The sequence below is a fragment of the Thamnophis sirtalis genome, unplaced genomic scaffold (genome assembly GCF_051295495.1).
Source record: "Thamnophis sirtalis isolate CommonGarterSnake01/CBP01778 unplaced genomic scaffold, rThaSir2_p1.2 scaffold_5, whole genome shotgun sequence".
In the NCBI taxonomy this organism is placed as follows: domain Eukaryota; kingdom Metazoa; phylum Chordata; class Lepidosauria; order Squamata; family Natricidae; genus Thamnophis; species Thamnophis sirtalis.
The window spans coordinates 9,387,262-9,408,363 of record NW_028261385.1 but is presented as its reverse complement, the minus strand read 5'-3'; the positions used below and the strand labels follow the sequence as shown (position 1 = coordinate 9,408,363).

Here is a 21,102-nt window from a genome sequence, read left to right as displayed (position 1 = left end):
TCTATTCCATTAAAAAAATCTTTATCATTTTTAACGTGCCACAGATTAGAATAGAATAGCAGAGTTGGAAGGTACCTTGGAGGTCCACTAGTCCAACCCATGGAGGCTAAAACATATAAAGAACGGTTGCAGGAACTGGGTATGTCTAGTTTAATGAAAAGAAGGACTAGGGGAGACATGATAGCAGTCTTCCAATATCTCAGGGGTTGCCCCAAAGAAGAGGGAGTCAAGCTATTCTCGCTACACCACTTCAGACGAATGGTTATCCAACATCTTAAAAACTTCCAGTGTTGGAGCATTCACAACTTCTGGAGGCAAGTTGTTCCACTGGTTAATTGTTCTAACTGTCAGGAAATTTCTACTTAGTTCTAAGTTGCTTCTCTCCTTGATTAGTTTCCACCCATTGCTTCTTGTCCTGCCCTCAGGTGCCTTGGAGAATAGTTTGACTCCCTCTTCTTTGTGGCAACCCCTGAGATATCGGAAGACTGCTATCATGTCTCCCCTAGTCCTTCTTTTCATCAGCCTAGACATACCCAATTCCATCAATCGTTTTTTCATGCCTAAAATGGGACTAGAACTCAGTCTCCTAGTGATCGGCCCAAAGTCACGCAGTTAGTTTTTCATGCCTAGGGGGGAATAGAATTGAGATATTGGAAGACTGCTATCATGTCTCCCCTAGTCCTTCTTTTCATTAAACTAGACATACCCAGTTCCTACAACCGTTCTTCATATGTTTTAGCCTCCAGTCCCCTCATCATCTTTTTTGCTCTTCTCTGCACTCTTTCTAGAGTCTCCACATCTTTCTTTTCATCGTAGTGACCAAAACTGGATGCAGCATTCAAAGTGTGGCCTCACCAAGGCCTTATAAAGTGGAATTAACACTTCACGTGATCTTGATTCTATCGCTCTGTTTATGCAGCCTAGAGCTGCGTTGGCATTTTTGAAAGTTGCTGCACACACCGCTGGCTTGTATTATAATTTTTATAATATGGTTATAATTCTTGCAATTCTGATTCTAATAACTGCAGCATATTATTTACTACTAGATTTTGCATGTACAAGTATATTTATCGTTGTGGTAAGACAGCGTGGAATCAGAAATTGCCGCTTGCTAAAGGAACAAGCCTTGTGGCTGAAGAGTTATGGCAATTTTCTAAGCATAGACTGGACTTTGGAAAGATGCTGAAATGACCCATAATTGTGGGCTAATTACATTGTGGAGATGACAAATAAACTCCAAACCTCCCACTTTTCTACAATAATTCTAATTTTGTGTGCAGTAAATGGACTTTTATCAGAGTTATTAGAAAGAGGATTAATTTAAAAAAAAAAAAAAAATTCTGACCTTTCTTATGGACAAACTCAGCGTCTTAGCTTCTCCACAAAGCCCAAAGTCCTGAGAACATTTTCTAGCTGGGTAACGAAACATCTGCAAGAAAACCTACCAAGCTCAGAGAGCCCCGCAGGACACCCCCCCTCAATTCAACTACAAATATTCTCTTCGATTAAAACTTTAAATAAATTAAAAAAAAACTTTTAAAAACTTTCTTTTTTAAAAAAAAAACCTCTAGCCCACTGATCTCCATCCCCCCCCAATCCCCTACCCATCGATCTCCAGCCAGGTGAGCCAAGGTTAAACAACAAGTCTTGGCAGATGTAGAGGTCTCCTGCTTGGGCAGGGGGTTGGACTAGATGACCTGCAAGGTCCCTTCTGACTCTTCACCACTTACTTCCCCAAAGGAAGATTGTGTAAAAAAACCAGAGTCTCCCTCCCTCGCTTCAACTTGGGTGCCTTGGGTGGGGGAATCTGCCCCGGTTTGTCTCCCCACTTCTCTCTCCCCTTCCTCGTCCAGCCTCTACTCGCAGGGTGGTCGCGAGGAAAAGACCCCCCACTCACCTACCCACCCCCCACGCGGGACAGGAGCCTTCCCCCCCCCCTCCTGTCCGCGATCAGCAGTTCCCCCCTTCGGCCACCCGGCGCCTACGGTGCCGGGCAGGCGAGCGGGCGGAGACTCAGCCGGCGGCCCGTCCCTTCGTCCCGGAGGGAGGAAACGGGGAGTCCCGTCGTCGTCGTCGTCCGAGGGGAGGACGGCCAGACCTTGGATCCCAGCCTCGCCCTTCGCCCCGCTCAGCAGCCGCGATGCGGGAGACCCTCTTTAAGGACAACTTCTGGGTGAGCAGCCCCTGGGCGGCCGGGCTGGGATTGGGGTGGGTGGGTCGCTGAAGGAGCCCCCCACGGCGGCCGTGGCTGCTGCTGGTGCCGGGGTGGTGGTGGAGAAGGAAGGCAGCTCCGGAGGGACTCGGGGAGCGGCTGGAAGGGAGATCGCAGCCGGCGGGGAGAGAGAAGCAGCGGGCGCCCGGTTGGGGAAGGGTTGAGCCGGGATGGGGGTGGGGAGAGCGACGCACTGGTTCGTGGGGAATCCGACCTCCTCGCCTTGTCTAGGCGGGCCAGGTGTGGGAACGGGACGGCGGGACGCCGTTTCGGATCCGGGACGCCAACTTGGCGACTGGGGACCTGGTTCTCACGATGCGTTGGGGGGGGGGGGAGTTTTCACCTTGTATGGTGAGAATTTGGGGACCGCATTACCAAAAAAAAAGAGGTGGAGACTTTTGGGGAAAGTTTCCCCCCCAAAAGAATAACTGAGTTGATGAAAGGGCGCTAGAGACAATATATACATATGTGTTGTATTTGTGCTGATAAATAAATAAAGGGAGACTAGTATAGATCTATTTCAAGCTATTTAGCTCTCATCAGCTAGCCATACCCAAGTTTGGAAATCGAACCTGGGCTATATTACATACTAGGCAGACTTCTTAGAGATTCGGCCACAGGCTCTTATCTGTTATCAGTGAGGCCAGGGTGAAAGGTATTTTATATATTTATTAGATTTTTACAACCCCTGGTAAGCCCCAATTATGGGAGGAAGCTAACTGCTTCCATCATCTGTCAATCGGCTGGTCACAAGAGTCCATCACGACAGAAACCCAATGTTTTTTACTGTTGCCTTTGCTATATTTGTGTTTTTTTATTTGTGCTGATAAATAAATAAAGGGAGACTAGTATAGATCTATTTCAAGCTATTTAGCTCTCATCAGCTAGCCAAATTTATTTATCAGCACAAATAAACACACACACACACACACACACATAAATAAAGTCACAACCCCTGGTATGCCCCAATTATGGGAGGAAGCTTCCATTCTCTGTCCATCGGCTCGTCACAAGAGACCATCCAGACAGAAAGCTCAATATTTTTACTGTTGCCTTTGTTACATTTGTGTAGTATTTGTGCTGATAAATAAATAAAGGGAGACTAGTATAGATCTATTTCAAGCTATTTAGCTCTCATCAGCTAGCCATACCCTTACTGGGATTTGAACATACATACATACATACATACATATATATATGAAGGACAGTTGCAAGAATTGGGTTTGGCTAGGTAGGAGAAAGTCTAGTCAAGACGATGGTTTTCCCAGTTGCAATGGAGGAAAGTGATGGGAAATCTAGACAGCCTACTAAAAAGCAGAGGCATCATCAACGAAAGTGCCTATAGTCAAGGCTACGGTTTCCCCAGTTGCAATGGATGGTTGTGAAGGTTGGACCATAAGGAAGGCTGAGCAACAAAGAATGGAGGCCTTTGAACTCTGGTGCTGGAGAAGACTCCTGCGAGTCCCTTGGACTGCAAGGAGATCCAACCGGTCAGTCCTAGAGGACATCAACTGCTGACTGCTCTTTAGAAGGCCAGATCCTGAAGAGGAAACTCAAATCCTTTGGCCACCTAATGAGAAGGAAGGACTCCCTGGAGAAGAGCCTCATGCTGGGAAATATTGAGGGCAAAAGAAGAAGGGGATGACAGAGAAGGAGGTGGCTGGATGGAGTCACCGAAGCAGTTGGCATGAGCTTCAATGGACTCCAGAGGATGGTAGAGGACAGGAAGGCCTGGAGGAACGTTGTCCATGGGGTCGTGATGGGTCGGACACGACTTCGCAACTAACAACAAGTTTAGAGAAAAGAAGGACTAGGGTAACATGATAGCAATAGCGCTGAGACTTATATACCGCTTCACAGTGCTTTTACAACCCTCTCTAAGCGGTTTGCAGAGTCAGCGTGTTGCCCCCAACAATTTAGGTCCTCATTTTACCCACCTCGGAAGGATGGGAGGCTGAGTCAACCTGGAGCCTGGTGGGATTCGAACTGCCAAACTGCAGGCAGCTGGCAGTCAGCAGAAGTAGTAGCCTGCAGTACTGCATTGACTGCAGTCTTCCAGTATTTGGGGGGCTGCAACAAAGAAGAGGGGCTCAATCTTATTCTCCAAAGCACCAGAAGGCAGGAGAAGAAAGAATGGATGGAAACTAATCAAAGAGAGAAGCTACCTGGAATTAAGCAGAAACTTCCCAATAGGGAGGACAATTAACCAGTGGAACAGAAGTTGCCTCCAGAAGTTGTGGGTGCTTCATCAGAGGAAGTTTTTTAAGGAAAGACCAGACAGCCACTTGGCAGAAATGGTGTCGGGTCTCCTGCTTGAGCAGGGGGCTGGACTAGAAGACCTCCAAGGTCCCTTCCAGCTGGATTCTGATTCCGTTTCTGAATCGAGTTTCCAATTGGTAGCGAAGTTTGCAGGTGAATTGATGCAGCCAACAGATGAAAGCAGGCCCAGGTGGTATGGATGGGAGCTTATGGGTTGAATCAAGCCAGCTGGAGTAACTTTCTTTTATTTTGTGTGAATGTGAGACTTATGGGTTGAAGGATGTGCAAATCATGGTTTACGTCTAAAGGGGCTTTTATTTGGCAATTAAGGCTTATGCCAATCATGGTTTGGGTTGTGTCATGTCCCGGTATGTAGTGTACAAGCTCATGTGCTGTGACATTTAGTTTCCAATGGCATTATGCTTGATCTGGATGTTGCTGATGGGCTCTGTGGTTCTGTCCTCCCACAGAGGCTCTCCAGATTATTTTGAAAGTACAGGTAGTCCTCGGTTTACAAGAGTTCATTTAGTGACCGTTCAAAGTTACAACGGCACCAAAAATGTGACTTGTGACTCTTTTTCCATACTTAAGACGTCCCATGATGGCCTCCCCATCATGGTCCCATGATCAAAATTCAGATGCTTGATATCTGACTCACATTTATGACAGGGTCCCAGAGTCGTGTGATCTTTTTTGCGGCCTTCTGACATGCAAAGTCAACGGGGAAGCCAAATTCACTTAACAACCGTGTTACTAGTGTAACTACTGCAGTGATTCACACTTAACAACTGCAGCCGGAAATATTGTACATTGGGGAAACAAATTTAAATTCACGGAACAAATGCTTCACTTAACAACAGAAATTTTGGGCTCCCTTGTGGTCGTAAGTCGAGGACTACCTGTACTACCTGTGGCATTTCTAGGTTTAAAGAAACATTGATTTCCTGTGTATTAAGGAGAAATTAAGAAATTATAGAAATGATTCAGTCACACTCTCCTCATTCAGTTAAGCACATGGATTGGGGAAAGATAGTAGCTTCTTTATATAATATACTAGCTGGATATCCGTGCTTCGTGAGGCAACTATGTGATTGGGCTATGCAGGAGAAATTCGGTTCGCGATCCTATTGGCTCAGTAGTGGTCGGTGATTGAAACACATAAGGGAATATCGCTCCAAACACCTTGAGTCCGGAAGCAGTTCCATAGGTGGAAGGCGTAGACATTTTGTTGATATCGACTGGAACGTCTGCCAGTTTGAACTGAGGTAAATGGAATGTGAGGCAACTGGTGGTTGGAACAGAGTTCTTTTCATGTGGGGAGGGGGAGTAGAACTCCTTAGCATCAGAGCATGTTAATTACTGTATAAGAAATACTAATGATCTGATGGTCATTTGGAAAAATCCTTTTTTAGAGAGCATCTAGAAGCCAAGAGGAAAATATGTGCCAAATTTCAAGTTTGTAGGCTTTACGGTTCTGGAGATTTCGTGATGAGTCAGTGGTATTTGGCTTTTATATTGTATATATATATAGATTTTACTCCTTAGGCTTAGGCCAATATTTCTCAACCTGGTCTAGTGGTTAAAGCACCAGAATAGAAAGCGGGAAACTGTGAGTTCTCTAGTCCCGTCATAGGCATGAAAGCCAGCTGGGTGACTTTGGGGTCAGTCATTCTCTCTCTCAACTCAAAACCACCTCACAGGGTTGTTGTTGTTGTTGGGGGAAAATAGAAGGAGGAAGATGTGTTGCTTATTTTCATCGGCTTGACTTATTTATAAAAGTAACAAAAAGGCAGGATATGGTCAAAAAGGGGGAAAAAAAGAAATAAATAAATACGTCTTGGCAGCTTGAAGACATGTGGACTTCAACTCCCAGAATTCCTCAGTCAGCCGTGCAGAACTAAAAAAAACCTAGATAATACCCATTCATCAAAATTTTACCTCTCCACATCCATGGTTCTGTATGCTCGATCTGCCTGAACCTACAGTAGCTTCATTCCCTTTTGGGATTCCAAAATTCTGATTTTGAGTAAAACTCAAATTGTATAAAACAGCGGTTACCCAATATTTTGGTTTGCATGGGTCGAAATTGCATGAATTGAATGTCCACAAGTAAAATATATAATATAATACAATTCAATACAATATATATAATATAATAAATTAATATAATATAATATAATATAATATAATATAATATAATATAATATAATATAATATAATATAATATAATATAATATAATATAATATAATATAATATAATATAATATAATATAATATAATATAATATAATATAATATAATATAATATAATATAATATAATATAATATAATATAATATAATATAATATAATATAATATAATATAATATAATATAATATAATATAATATAATATTTATTATAATAAATATAATAAATATAATATAATATAATATAATTATAATATAATAAATAATATAATATAATATAATATAATATAATATAATATAATATAATATAATATAATATAATATAATATAATATAATATAATATAATATAATATAATATAATATAATATAATATAATATAATATAATATAATATAATATAATATAATATAATATAATATAATAATATAATATAATATAATAATATAATATAATATAATATAATATAATATAATATAATAAATATAATAAATATAATAAATATAATATAATAACAAACCTGCTTTAGTTTTTAAATATAAATATTTTTAAAATATAAATATTTCTAAAATATTTTTAAAAATGCAAATATTTCTAAAATATTTTTAAAAATGTAAATATTTTTTAAATATTTTTAAAAATGTAAATATTTTTTAAATATTTTTAAAAATGTAAATATTTTTTAAATATTTTTAAAAATGCAAATATTTCTAAAATATTTTTAAAAATTAAATATTTTTTAAATATTTTTAAAAATGTAAATATTTTTTAAATATTTTTAAAAATGTAAATTTTTTCAAAAAATATTTTTATTATCTTGTCTGGCTGTGTTACTAGCTATCCAGGACTGCATGTGGTCTGTGGTCCAGGTTGGACATACCTGGTATAAACTTTCAGGCAGGTATAGGGTCAGGATAACATTTAAATTTATTATGAGCAGTAAAATGAGGTGTTTCAGCTTTGTGAATTGCACTTTGGAGATTAGAATGCATAGAGTTTTTTTTCCCTGGAAGAGACTGATCACAAACCATTTGTAGAATATTTCCTCCTTTTTTTTTTTTTTTTGGCCAGAAAAGACGTTTGAATTCATCTATGTTTTGTGCCAGAAGTTGACCTGGTGGAATTGTTATCTAATACAAATAGTCCTTAACTTACAACAGTTCATTTAGTGACCGTTCAAAGTTACAACAGCACTGGAAAAAAGTGGCTTTCGCTTTTTTTATCCTTTTCACTTATGACCATTGTGGCATCCTCATGGTCATGTGATCAAAATTTAGATGCTTGGCAACTGATTCATATTTATGATGGTTGCAGCCTCCTGGGGGTCATGTGACCTTCTGACAAGCAAAGTCAATGGGGGAAGCCAGATTCACTTAACAACCATGTTACTAACTTAACAACTGCAGTGATTCACTTAACAGCTGTGGCAAGAAAGTTCATAAAAGGAGGCCAAACTCCCTGAACAAGAGTCTCGCTTAGCAACATAAAATTTGACCTCAATTGCGGTCATACATCGAGGTTTACCTGTATTATGTCTCCTTCCTTCCTTCCTTCCTTCCTTCCTTCCTTCCTTCCTTCCTTCCTTCCTTCCTTCCTTCCTTCCTTCCTCTTTTTCTTTTCTTTTCTCTTTCTTGTCTTTCCTTCCATCCTTCCTTCCTTCCTTCCTTCCTTCCTTCCTGTCTTTCTTTTTTCTTTCTTTCTTTCTTTCTTTCTTTCTTTCTTTCTTTCTTTCTTTCTTTCTTTCTTTCTTTCTTTCTTTCTACTTTTAAACCACCCAATTTATTTATTATTTATTTAGCCCAGCGTTTCTCAACCTTGGCGACTTTAAGTCCTGTGGACTTCAACTCCCAGAATTTCCCAGCCAGCCCGGGGGTTGGATCCGGCTCGTGGGATGCTTAGCTCTGGCTTGCCGGGTCACTCTGGAAACGGTGAAGGACCGGCCCACAGTCCCTCTGCCAGTAAAAACAGAGCTCAGGAGGGCTGCACGCTAAGGGTTGCAGGAGGCCGTCGCAGCCGAAAACAGAGCTTGAGTAGAGCCATTGGCAGCACGCCCAAGCTCCATTTTCTCTGTCAGAGGGTTGCAGGAGGCGTGACCAGACAAATGCGCGAATGACAAAAGCGCGCCGACAAAACCGCGGCGCTAAAACCGCGATGTCAAAAGCGCGCCGACAACAGCACCAGTTAAGGTAAGGGTTAGGGTTAGGTTTAGGGTTAGGTTAAGGGTTAGGTTTAGGGTTAGGTTTAGGGTTAGGGTTACAGCGCGCTTCTGTCGGCACGCTGTTGTCGGCGTGCTTCAGTGCTCATTCGTCGGCGCGCTTTTGTCGGCGCAGTTTTGTCACCGTGGTTTAGTCAGGCGCGCTTTTGTCGTTCGTGCATTTGTGGGTGAACCTGCAGGAAGCCGTTGCAGCTGAAAATGGAGCTTGCAAGAGCTGCGGGTGGCACTCTCAAATCTATTTTCACTGGCAGAGGATTGCAAGAAGCTGTCACAGCCAGAAACGGAGCTCACGAGGGCCCCGGGCTACACTCCCAAGCACCGTTTTTGCCGGCAGAGGGTTGCAGGAGGCTGTCGCAGCCGAAACGGAGCTCGGGAACCCGTTTTCGCTGGCAGAGCGCTTAGTCCACCACAGGCGCCCCCCCAACATGAGTGATGTTGAGCTGATCACGCCCACCAGCCCCCCCCCAAGGTCAAACACAACCCTGATGAAATTGAGAAATGAAAGAAATTGAGTTTGACACCCCTGTCGTATATGAACAGAGAGCAAACTCTCCACTCACTAGCTCTGATGATGTTGCCTAGTTAGGTAATCAAACATCTGCCAACCCCCCCCCCCCACCCGAGCTCAGAAAATACCAAGGATTCTGCCATTCAACCCTGAGTTACAAATATACTTTTCTATTGAAATGACATTACGTTTGGAAAATTACCTCAGAAGGCTAGCAAAGTCATATTTGACTTCATGAGAAACTTCCTCAAAAAACAGGATTTGGTTTAAAAAAAAAAAAAAAGGGGAAGCCACTTACAGAAACCCGGACACCCAAAAATTATTTTAAACCATTCTAACTTTAAACATTTTCCTTCCAAAAAATAATAATAATATATAAAGGCGGGAAGGGCAACAGAAAGTCACACAGGTTGCCAGGGAGTTGAAGAGCAAATCTGGGAAGAAAAAGCGAAATTTTCTGCAGAGGACAAAGTTCTGCCAAATTAAAAAAAAAACACAACCAAAACAAAAATATTGCCTTGCTCAAAAACTGAATCACAAAACATTCAGGGAGGCATGCAAAAAAAAAAAAAAAAAGGAAGCTGTAAATGATATTTGGAAATATTTGAATATGCAAATAATCAGGCAGTTAGCAAAGGATTGACCCCCCTGGATAAATTATTTGCATTTATCCTTTTCCCCAAAGATAAAGAGGTGATATGTTTGCCTAGATGAATACTGTATTTCAGAAACGCAGTTTGGGGTGGGTGGGGTGGGGTGAAGAGAGCCACAAAGGCTACATTTTTCTAAACTTTATTGGAAATTAAAGATGAACAAACGACCAGATGCAAATGTTTTCTGCTGAACAGACTGGCCCATGTCAGGCACAAAGGTCACACCTGGTGACCTTGGGCCAGTCACTTTCCCTCAGCCCTAAGAAGGAAGCAATGTAACGCCTCTTCTGCAGAAACCTTCACAAAATAGAACAGAATAGCAGAATTGGAAGGGACCTTGGAGGTCTTCTAGCCCAACCCCCTGCTTAGGCAGGAAACTCTGCACCACTTCAGACAAATGGTTATCCAACATCTTAAAAACTTCCAGTATTGGAGCATTTACAACTTCTGGAGGCAAGTTGTTCCACCGCTTAATTGTTCTCACTGTCAGGAAATTTCTCCTTAGTTCTAAGTTGCTGCTCTTCTTGATTAGTTTCCACCCATTGCTTCTTTTCCTGCCCTCAGGTGCTTTGGAGAACAGGTTGTAGCAGCCCAGAGGTAGTATTCAGCAGGTTCTGACCAGTTCTGGAGAACCAGTAGCGGAAATTTGAAAAAGTTCAGAGAACCGTTAAATACCACCTCCGACTGGCCACGTCCCCATCTATTCTCTGCCTCCCAAATCCCATCTGATCAGGTGGAAATGGGGATTTTGCAGTATCCTTCCCCTGGAGTGGTGAGGAATGGAGATTTTGCAGTATCCTTCCCCTGGAGTGGGGAGGGAATGGAGATTTTGCAGTATCCTTCCCCTGGAGTGGTGAGGAATGGAGATTTTGCAGTATCCTTCCCCTGGAGTGGGGAGGGAATTGGGATTTTGCAGTATCCTTCCCCTGGAGTGGTGAGGAATGGAGATTTTGCAGTATCCTTCCCCTGGAGTGGGAAGGGAATGGAGATTTTGCAGTATCCTTCCCCTGGAATGGTGAGGAATGGAAATTTTGCAGTATCCTTCCCCTGCCACACCCACCAAGCCACACCATGCCATGCCCACAGAACCTGTAGTAATAAAATTTGAATCCCACCACTGTGACAGCCGCTCAAATATTGAAATCCTGCTATCATCTCCCGTAATCCTTTTTGCATTAGACAAGACAGACCCAATTCCTACAAAAAGTCTGTAGAAATTCTCAGTCATCCAGGTCCTGGTCGGACTGGAAAAAAAGAGAAAGAAAGAAAAGAAGAAGAAGAAAAGGAAGAAAAAGAAAAAAAACCAAGAAAGGCCAGTTGCCTCCTGAAAAAGGACCTTTGGGCCAATTCCTGCAGCCGTTCTTCATATAAATGTGGAGCAATCACCAGGACTCCCTGTTGCCCGGTGATTGCTCCGAAGCCGACCAGCCGGCTTTCATAGCTAACGCAAGACTAGAACTCACATTTTCCTGGTAATTGACTCAGAGTCAAAGCAGCGTTTTTCACATTTTAAGTGTGAAATACATGTAGCCCTTGATTTAGTGACCGTTCAAAATTACAACAGCACTGAAAAATGTGACTCATGATTCTTTTTTCACACAATCATGGCAGCATCCCTCCGGTCATATGAACAACATTCAGCTATTTGGCAAGGGATTCGTATTTATGACGGTTGCCGTGTCCTGGGGTTATGTGATCTCCTTTTGCGATCTTCTGACGAGCCAAGTCAATGGGGAAGGCAGATTCACTTAATGGCTGAGGTGGCGCAGTGGGTAGAGTGCAGTACTGCAGGCCACTTCAGCTGACTGCTATCTGCAGTTCAGCGGTTCAAATCTCACCGGCTCAAGGTTAACTCAGCCTTCCATCCTTCCGAGATGGGTGAAATGAGGACCCAGACTGTGGGGGCGATATGCTGACTCTGTAAACCGCTTAGAGAGGGCTGAAAGCCCTATGAAGCGGTATATAAGTCTAACTGCTATTGCTATTGCTATTAATGGCCGTGTCACTAACTGAACAACCGCAGTGATTCACTTAACAACATCGGCAGGAAAAGGCGTGAAACGGGGCAAAAGGTCTCCCTTAGCAACGGGAAATTTGGGTTCACTTGTGGTCATAAGTCGAGGACTGTCTGTGCTGCACCAAATGCTTGCTTCTGCCTCTTTTGTGTGCATCTGTTCCTTCCCCCCCCCCAAATGTTTCTATTAAGTCCCACTTCTCTTTTATTCTATTGAGCCTGAAGTGTTGAATTGAGAGACGCTTAGCTGAGATCTTCTGAAACGGTTTCTGATTCTTGGTCATCCATTGAAGGATTAAGACTTGATTCTCAAATGAAAACTGCATGTTTCTCACGTTGGCAGGGAAGTGCTCCAAACCCTAGTAGCCCTTTTGGGTTTCTTACGTAAACTTTTGAGGAAATTTAAAATTTAAAAGAGAACTTCGGAGGGACTACCGAGAAACGGCAACGATTCCCCAAACGGGCCAGGCCAGGAATAGTTTAACTTTTGACCTAGGGTTTCTCAATCTAGAAGCTTCCAAGTAGGGGGACTCCACCTCCCAAAATTCCCAGCTGGGGTTACGTAGGCTGGGAGTCTGGGAGTTGAAGTCGACATGTCTAAAAAGCTGCCCAAATTGAAAAGAGTGCTTTAATCTTTGGACTTTCCTCCTGGATCCTAAGAGGATGCATTTTTTGGAGGGGGGTGTATGTGTGAAAAACATCTGGCTTCCTAAACCTCTGTTTCATGTGGGGAGAGAAAACTCCAGTCTGATTCCAAACCCGGGAGAAAAACACTGGAAATAAAACGTAGGCCGGCTACAAGGAAATAAGGTCTCTCTTTATTTGGGTTTCCAGAAACTTCTGTGACAGCAGCATGTTCTGGGGTGGCTCACCAAATGGCTGAGTGAGTGGATGGATTTTTATAAGGCTCTGGCGTTTGAGATGCTCCAGGGGAGTTATGCAATGTAGGCAGCCTTGTTGTTTTTTGCTATTTCAATAGTGCTGGGTTAATCCTATTATGCCCTAAAGGTTATTGGGTGCACTAAGGTACACCGAGCGATACTGGGTGTACCGAGGTACACCCACGATACACCTGTCCTCCGCGAGCTGCACTGGCTACCTATTGCTCTCCGGATGCAATTCAGGGTATTGGTTATTACCTTTAAAGCCCTACATGGCTTAGGGCCAGCGTACCTTCGAGACCGCCTACTGCCACATACCTCCCAGCGGCCAGTAAGATCCACAGATTGGGCCTCCTTCAGATGCCGTCAAGCCAGACAGTGTCGGCTGGCGGGCCCCCGGAGGAGAGCCTTCTCTGTGTCTGCTCCGACTCTTTGGAATCAGCTACCCCCAGAGATCCGGACCATACCCACTCTCATGGCTTCAGGAAAGCTGTTAAAACCTGGCTATTCCGGCAGGCCTGGGGCTGTTGACCTCATTGTTGAGGTCTATCCCCGATTAGAATGAATGTATGTGGTGTTGTGATTTTAAACTGTCTTTTTTTCCCCTCTTTTTTCTCTCTCTTTTTTGTAAGCCTCCCGGAGTCTTTCGGGATTGGGCGGCATATAAATTTTATAATAAATAATAAATAATGAATAATGAATAATGAATAATGAATAATGAATAATGAATAATGAATAATGAATAATGAATAATGAATAATGAATAATAATAATAAATAATAAATAATAAATAATAAATAATAAATATAATAAAAATAAATATAAAAATAATAAAAATAAATATAAAAATAAATATAAAAATAATAAAAATAATAAAAATAATAAAAATAAAATAATAAAAATTATAAAAATAATAAAAATAATAAAAATAATAAAAATAATAAAAATAAAAAAAATAATAAAAATAATAAAAATAAAAATAATAAAAATAAAAAATAAAAATAAAAATAATAAAAATAAATAAAAATAAATAAATAAATAAATAAAAAATAAAAAAATAAAAATAAAATAAAAATAAAATTAAAAATAAAAATAAAAAAATAAAATAAAAAAAAAATAAAAATAAATAAAAATAAAAATAAAAATAAAAATAAAAATAAAAATAAATAAATAAAGTCTTGCCTGCCCTTGGAGCTGGATGGGGGAATGCAAATTCTTAATCCCATCAGCTCCAGCCTGGGAGCTGGAGCGTGTGTGACTGAAGGTGTTTCGTTGTGAATAAATTGGCCCGATCTTTCTGAATGGATGCAAAATCTGGATTCCAAAGGTTAACCTATTCAAGCTTCTTAGGTTTCCTATGGCAGGAAGACTGGGATCGTTTTCTGCCTTTGTTAAGATTTTTATCTGTTTCTCCTTTGGGAGAATACAATATTCTGCCTCTTTTATTTATTTATTTTTTTAAAATTATTTTAAACACATAAACACATCAACAAAAACAAACACATGACTTAAAACAACATAGGAACAAGAGTCCCATCATATATCATATAGCAGTTCCGTATCGGTTTCTTTATAGTTAGTGTTTTCCCTTCTATACATTTCTATCTTGCATTCATGGTCTCTTTATTTGTTATCCTTTTTTATGTACAATTCTATATTTATTTATACTTAGCTATTTATAACAAAATATTGTTTACCTATATTGTGCTATATATTCTTACTGTTATTATTCTCTTACATAGAATTATAGGTCTACATTCACATAGTTATTCTTTTTCTTTGCCATTCTTATACTTTTGTTATTCCATTGAAAAGGTTATAATATACAGTTTGGGTTGCCTTGTTTACCATCCCTAGCGCCTGTTGTAACACCACCTTATTTTCCCTTTCTTTTCTCCCTCCTTTCCTTCTCTACTTCGTTCCTTCTTCCTCTCCTTCCCCTTCTTTCTTCCCTTACCTCTTCCTACCCTCTCTCTTTTAATGTTCCCTAAATATTTCATTCTCTGGCAGTGAGGGGGCTTCCCACACATGTACGGTGTGGTGGCCCGTTGGCCGTAGCCCCCTTCAGCAGCTGAATCAGAGGAGGAGGCGTGGGAATCAAGGTTAGCCTGAGGGAAACTTGGGAGCTCCAAGGGAGAAGAGGGAATGGAGCTTGCAGAGAGAGAGAGAGAGACAGGTGGAGCCTGGGCCATCCGTCAGCCCTCAGATGGAGAGTCAACAGCCCCCAAGTCTGGAGGTGGCTGATGAGGAAGAGGGGAAAACATCTGGGTCCAGTGCCTGACGCACGGATGCACAGAAGGCAGAGGAGAGGAGAGCAGTGGAAATCTATGGGCCGGTCCTTGGGATGAAAGAGCCACCACTGCTAGTCATCCTCATCCTAGCTCTGGGGTAAAAGGCAGGGGGCAGAGATGAATAGATGTGGCAGACAACAATTCCTCTCCCTGCCAGACAGACTTGTTAGCTGGTGCATTGAACGAGAAACATTTTGCCGGGGCTGCTGGTGCTCCGAATAAAAGAATCATTGATATAACTTCAGAGGTTTTTGTCATGTTTGGGAGCTGGGTCCGAACAAAGTGTTTCTCGTCCGTGAGAAATTTAAGATCGGTGGACTTCAACTCCCAGAATCCCCCAGCCTGCATGCCCCAGTTCAGTGATGGCAAACCTTTTCGGCACCGAGGGCCCAAACCGGAATTTGTGTGCATGTGTGCGCGGGCGCATGCCGGAGGGCAAAATATCCGACCCAGACGCCATTTCCACTACCGGTCCCACTGAACTGGTGTGAACCGGTAGGAATCCACCTCTGATGCTGACCCTGACTCCCATGCCTCCCCTCCTCTGATTCAGCTGCTGGGGGGGGCTGGTGGCGGACAGGCCAAAATAGGCTGCTTCTAGCTACCGACATAGAAAATGCTGCGTGCGCTGTTTGCCTAACGAAGTTTTAAACGTTCTTTTTTAGACCACAGATTTGATCAGCACAGCCGGATATGACAGCATTGTCCAACACTTGAACGACGGCAGGAAGAACTGCAAAGAATTTGAAGACTTTTTGCGAGAAAGGTGCGTATGACTGGCTTTTCTTTCCTGGAACGGTGAATAGCAATAGTAGCAATAGCAGTTAGACTTATATACCGCTTCATAGGGCTTTCAGCCCTCTCTAAGCGGTTTTACAGAGTCAGCATATCGCCCCCAAAGTCTGGGTCCTCATTTCACCCACCTCGGAAGGATGGAAGGCTGAGTCAACCTTGAGCCGGTGAGATTAGAACCACTGAACTGCGGATAACAGTCAGCTGAAGTGGCCTGCAGTACTGCACCCTAACCACTGCGCCACCTCGGCTCTGAAAGGTTCTTGAATGTTCTCATGGGCTTCCCAGCCGCCAATTCAGTTAGTTCTTGACTTACCACCACGCGCTTAGCGGACATTTGAAGTTATGATGGACTTACACAGAGATGCTTATATCTGGTTTCAAATTTCTGATGGCTGGCCACACCCCCTTGCTCCAGCGGTCACACATCCATCGCAAAGTAAAGTCTTAGGCAAGAGAAACAAAAAAGGACACATGTAGACTGGGTGAATCCAGGTTTAATAGCAGTAACTGAGAGAGGGATCTTGGAAGTGGACAGCCAGTGAAATATGAGCAGTGGTGGGATTCTAAAATGTTAGCAACCAATTCTCTGCCTGGTTGCTGGATGGCCGTGGACATGGTGGGCATGGCCTACTTAGCTTCCTGCACCATGGCGGGAGGGGGGGACGTTTTCACCCTCCCCAGGCTTAGGAGGATTTCCCCGAACCTCCAGGAAGGTGAAAAATGAACTCCCCGGGCTCCAGAGAACCCCCCCCCCAGAAGCCGGAAACGGCCCATTTCCGGACTTCTGGTACTTTCAATAAGCCCATTTTCTGCCTTCCGGAGGCTCTAGAGCAGTGGTTCTCAACCTGTGGGTCAGGACCCCTTTGGGGGTCGAACGACCCTTTCACAGGGGTCGCCTAAGACCATCAGAAAATGCATATTTTCGAAAAAATATGGAAAAACCTAAAATAATTTTATGGTTGGGGGTCACCACAACATGAAGAACTGTATTAAAGGGTCGCGGCATTAGGAAGGTTGAGACCCACTGCTCTAGAGGTTTCCCCGAGACTCCCGGAGGATGAAAAATGCCTCTCCCGGACTCCGGGAGCCCACTGGAAGCCAGAAACCGCCCTGTTTCGGACTTCCGAAAGGCCCGGTTTTTGCCCTCCCAGGCCCTCCTGCACTTACCTGGCATCCAAAACAGGCTGTGTGGAGACTCCTAGGAGGGATGGGGTGGGCTGTAGGGAGGCCTATTTGGCCCAAAATGGGACACAAGGAAGGGGGTGTCGACCATGCATGCAAGGGGGGCGGGGGGAGCGCAGGGGTGTGTGTGTCGTGCACGCATTTCAGTATTGCTTTCAGCACGGGATAGCAATAGCAGTAGCAGTTAGACTTATATACCGCTTCATAGTCCTTTGACAGCACTCTCTAAGCGGTTTACAGAGTCAGCATATCGCCCCCAACAACAATCCAGGTCCTCATTTTACCCACCTCGGAAGGATGGAAGGCTGAGTCAAACTTGAGCCGGTGAGATTTGAACAGCCGAACTAGCAGTCAGCTGAAGTAGCCTGCAGTACTGCACTCTAACCACTGCGCCACCTCGGCTCTGACAAAAAAACATAGCCATCCCTGTTCTACGCTCAATTGTTTGGTTGTAAGACGAGGAGTACCTGTAGATAACGTGCAGGGGTGGGTTCCTGCCAGTTCTAACCTCTTCTATAGAAGAGGTTCTTCCGTGCCATTTAGAACCGGTTCCAGCTCCCTCCCCCCGCTCGTCCGCACCACGCTTGCCCTGCCCGCCGCTCACTGATTGGCTGGCTCACCAATGGCCCCGCCCGCCTCTAAGAGTCCTATCTAAACCTTAAAGTCTTAAAGCTGTCAAGTTTGAACACCCCTGCGGTTTTTTCCCCGTAAAGGGCTAGGGGTGCAAGGGTCTTGTAACTTGACAGCTTTAAGACTTGCACACTTCAATGCCACAGTTCCTGAGCCAACGTGACTGGAGGAGGAATTCTGGGAGTTGAAGTCCACAAGTCTTAAAGCTGTCAAGTTTGAACACCCCTGGGGTTTTTTTTTCCTAAAGGGTTAGGGGTGCAAGGGTCTTGTAACTTGACAGCTTTAAGACTTGCGTGCTTCAAATGCCAGAGTTTCTGAGCCAACATTTTGGTTGCTAATCAAGAGCGCTGTTAAGTGAATTTCATCAGAAAGAAGGACATTTCTTCCACAGGACCAAATTTGGGAGATGATAGATAGATAGATAGATAGATAGATAGATAGATAGATAGATAGATAGATAGATAGATAGATAGATAGATAGATAGATAGATAGATAGATAGATAAATAAATAAATAAATAAATAAATAAATAAATAAAAATTCTAGACTGTGCAGAGATGAACAGGTTGACTTTGAAAATAAAGTATAAAGAGGAATCGGAGTACTTCAAGACACCGGGAAGAAATACAGAAAAGAAAGTGAGGGGAAGATACAGAACGCAGACGAGACACTATTAGATGGGAAAGGGGGTGGGAAGGGGGCAAGGAAATAGAAAAGAAAATACTAGTATGCAAGTATATATTCAAGAGTGAGACATAAAAGGGAAAAAATATAGTTGGGATAGACTAGCGGAGGAAAAGGAACAAGAAATGAGATCAAACTGTAGCTGGGTTTGTGGAAATACCATCCCAGGAAAACATAAATTGAGAGTGGAAAGAGAGAGCTATAACAACAGAAAAAGAAAGGAAGAAGAGGGAGAAGAGACGAGAGGAAGAGGAGGGAAGGAAGGAAGAGGTAAGGAGAGGAAGGTGGAAAGGAGAGAAAGAGAAGGAGAAAAGGTAGGAAGGGGAAGAGGAAGAGAGGAGAGGTAAGGGAAAAAGGAAGGGAGAGGAGAGGAGGAGGAAGAAAGTAGGGATTTGAAGGTTAAAAACAGGAGCAGTTGGTTTTGCAGAGGGCTCTCTGCTGGCTTCATTTATTTTTCGGAAAGCCCATCTCTTGAAGATTGCCTATTTTTGAGTTGAGTTTCAGTGGCTGATCCTTGGCTGGATGAAACCACGGGCTGGAGATCTTCGCTTGGAAGGGACCCTGATTTTTACGCCTCTCTTTGTCTGTTTCAGGGCTTCCGTGGAAGAGAGATACGGGAAGGAGCTCATCAGCTTGTCGCGGAAGAAGCCCTGTGGGCAGACAGAACTAAAGTAAGCCAAGCCTCTTTGTTGGGGTTTGGAGAAATCTCTTAGTCATCATCCTCGGTCAAATACCACACGATTCACTTAGACCAGGGATGGCTAACCCTTTTGTTGTGAAAACGCATGCGTGACACACACCATGTGCACTCCTGTGCATGTGTGTGCGAATTCCCCACGCTCCCCACACCTCCATGCGCATGCACGTGTCAAACCCCCCCTCCCGGGCACCCTGTTTTGGGCCTGCAGCCTCCTGGGACCAAAAATGGGCCACGGGGTGTTGGTGTTGGTGGTGCTAACCCCCCCCCACCCTGTTTTGGGTCTAGCAGGCCGCCCTCTGCGCATGCGTGCCAGAGTCCCAAAAATCATCTGACTGGCAGGAGGCAGTGGAACTGAGCTGGGGCGGCAGCTTGAGTGCTTGCAGAGGGGGCCACAGGCTCACCATCACAGGCTTACACTTCAGCCTGGCCATTTATCCCTAGTTCAGGGGTCAGCAAACTGCGGCTCTGGAGCCGCATGTGGCTCTTTCCTCCCTCTGCTGCGGCTCCGTCACCGGTCGGTGCCACAGTTTTGAGAGGAGCTTCCGGTGGGAGGGCAGGGGAGAGAGAAGTACAGTGCACTAGGAGAAGACTCTATGGCAAGGGGAGGGTTTTCCAGTTGTCTCCACAATTGATAGGGCTTTCAGTTATGACTGGCAGAGGAAAAAGTACGCCGTGCTAGGAGGAGACTCTATGGTGGGGGAACTGAACTTCCGGTCAGCTCCAGAATTGAACAAGGGGCTTCCGGTTAGGACCTTTGTGGCTCCCGGTGTTTTCTTTTCTTTGGGAAACGGGTCCAAATGGCTCTTTGAGTGTTTAAGTTTGCCAACCCCTGCCCTAGTTTTTTTTTTTTTAAAGTTCAGATGAACTTCTGAAAATGGGAAGGAAATCTTATTTGACCCCCTTGGTTTGACGGTTTATTTCTTTTTTTTTTTTAAATAATGACTCACATATCAACGGCTGCATCCATGCAGGGACGAATTCATAGGAAGCACATCCCCTACTCAGCCATGGCAGTAGTGGCTTTGCCATTGGTTCAGGTTGGCCCTATCTAAGGGAGAGTCCTCCTAAGGGTTGACATTCAGTTCCCAATTTGGTAGGAAAATGCAGTCACGGACAGACAGTCCACTGCATTACCACTTATAGAGAGAGATGACTTGGTATCAGTGGTGGGCTGCAGGCGGTACACCCTGGTACGGGCGTACCAGAGCCTATCTGGAGGACGGGGTACCGTTTGCTCTGGAGGCCCACCTTCCCACCCTTGCTCCTTACCTGTGCTTTAAAGTCTCTGGCGCTTCTGCGCATGCGCACGGTGTGTACAGCGCTTCTGCGATGCTCTGCTGAGCAGCTGGAGCATTGCGGAGGCGTCGCTGGACAGTAAGATGCATGTGTGCGCTGCGCGCATCCATGTGGATGACACCGGGCACGTTCCAACCGTACAAGTTGGAATGGGATCCGGAACCCACCACTGCTTGGTATATAGTACTGGGTGAAAGGAATTCTTTTTTGGTGGATTCTCTCTGCAATTCATCAAGGACCTCTGATTTAACACGTTTCATTCCCTGGGATTTTTTTTAACTATGACTTTGTCTGGGTTTATATTTTGTATCTATTTCTATGTAATATCTATCTATCTATCTATCTATCTATCTATCTATCTATCTATCTATCTATCTATCTATCTATCTATCTATCTATCTATTATCTATCTATCTATCTATCATCTATCTATCTATCTATCTATCATCTATCTATCTATCTATCTATCATCTATCTATCTATCTATCTATCTATCTATCTATCTATCTATCTATCTATATCTATCTATCTATCTATCATCTATCTATCTATCTATCTATCTATCTATCTATCTATCTATCTATCTATCATCTATCTAT

At 43.3% G+C, this 21,102-nt stretch overlaps 1 protein-coding gene across 1 annotated transcript in view; it reads left to right on the top strand.

The window, feature by feature from the left end:
- Window positions 1–2,027: 2,027 nt before the first annotated feature.
- PSTPIP2 (proline-serine-threonine phosphatase interacting protein 2) overlaps window positions 2,028–21,102 on the top strand; it is a 53,508-nt gene continuing 34,433 nt past the window's right edge. Inside the window, exons 1-3 of the mRNA XM_087715281.1 lie at window positions 2,028–2,173; window positions 15,882–15,982; window positions 19,101–19,178. Coding sequence (XP_087571407.1) covers window positions 2,141–2,173; window positions 15,882–15,982; window positions 19,101–19,178 — 212 coding nt within the window. The 5' untranslated portion in view covers window positions 2,028–2,140. The remainder of the gene's footprint in view (window positions 2,174–15,881; window positions 15,983–19,100; window positions 19,179–21,102) is intronic.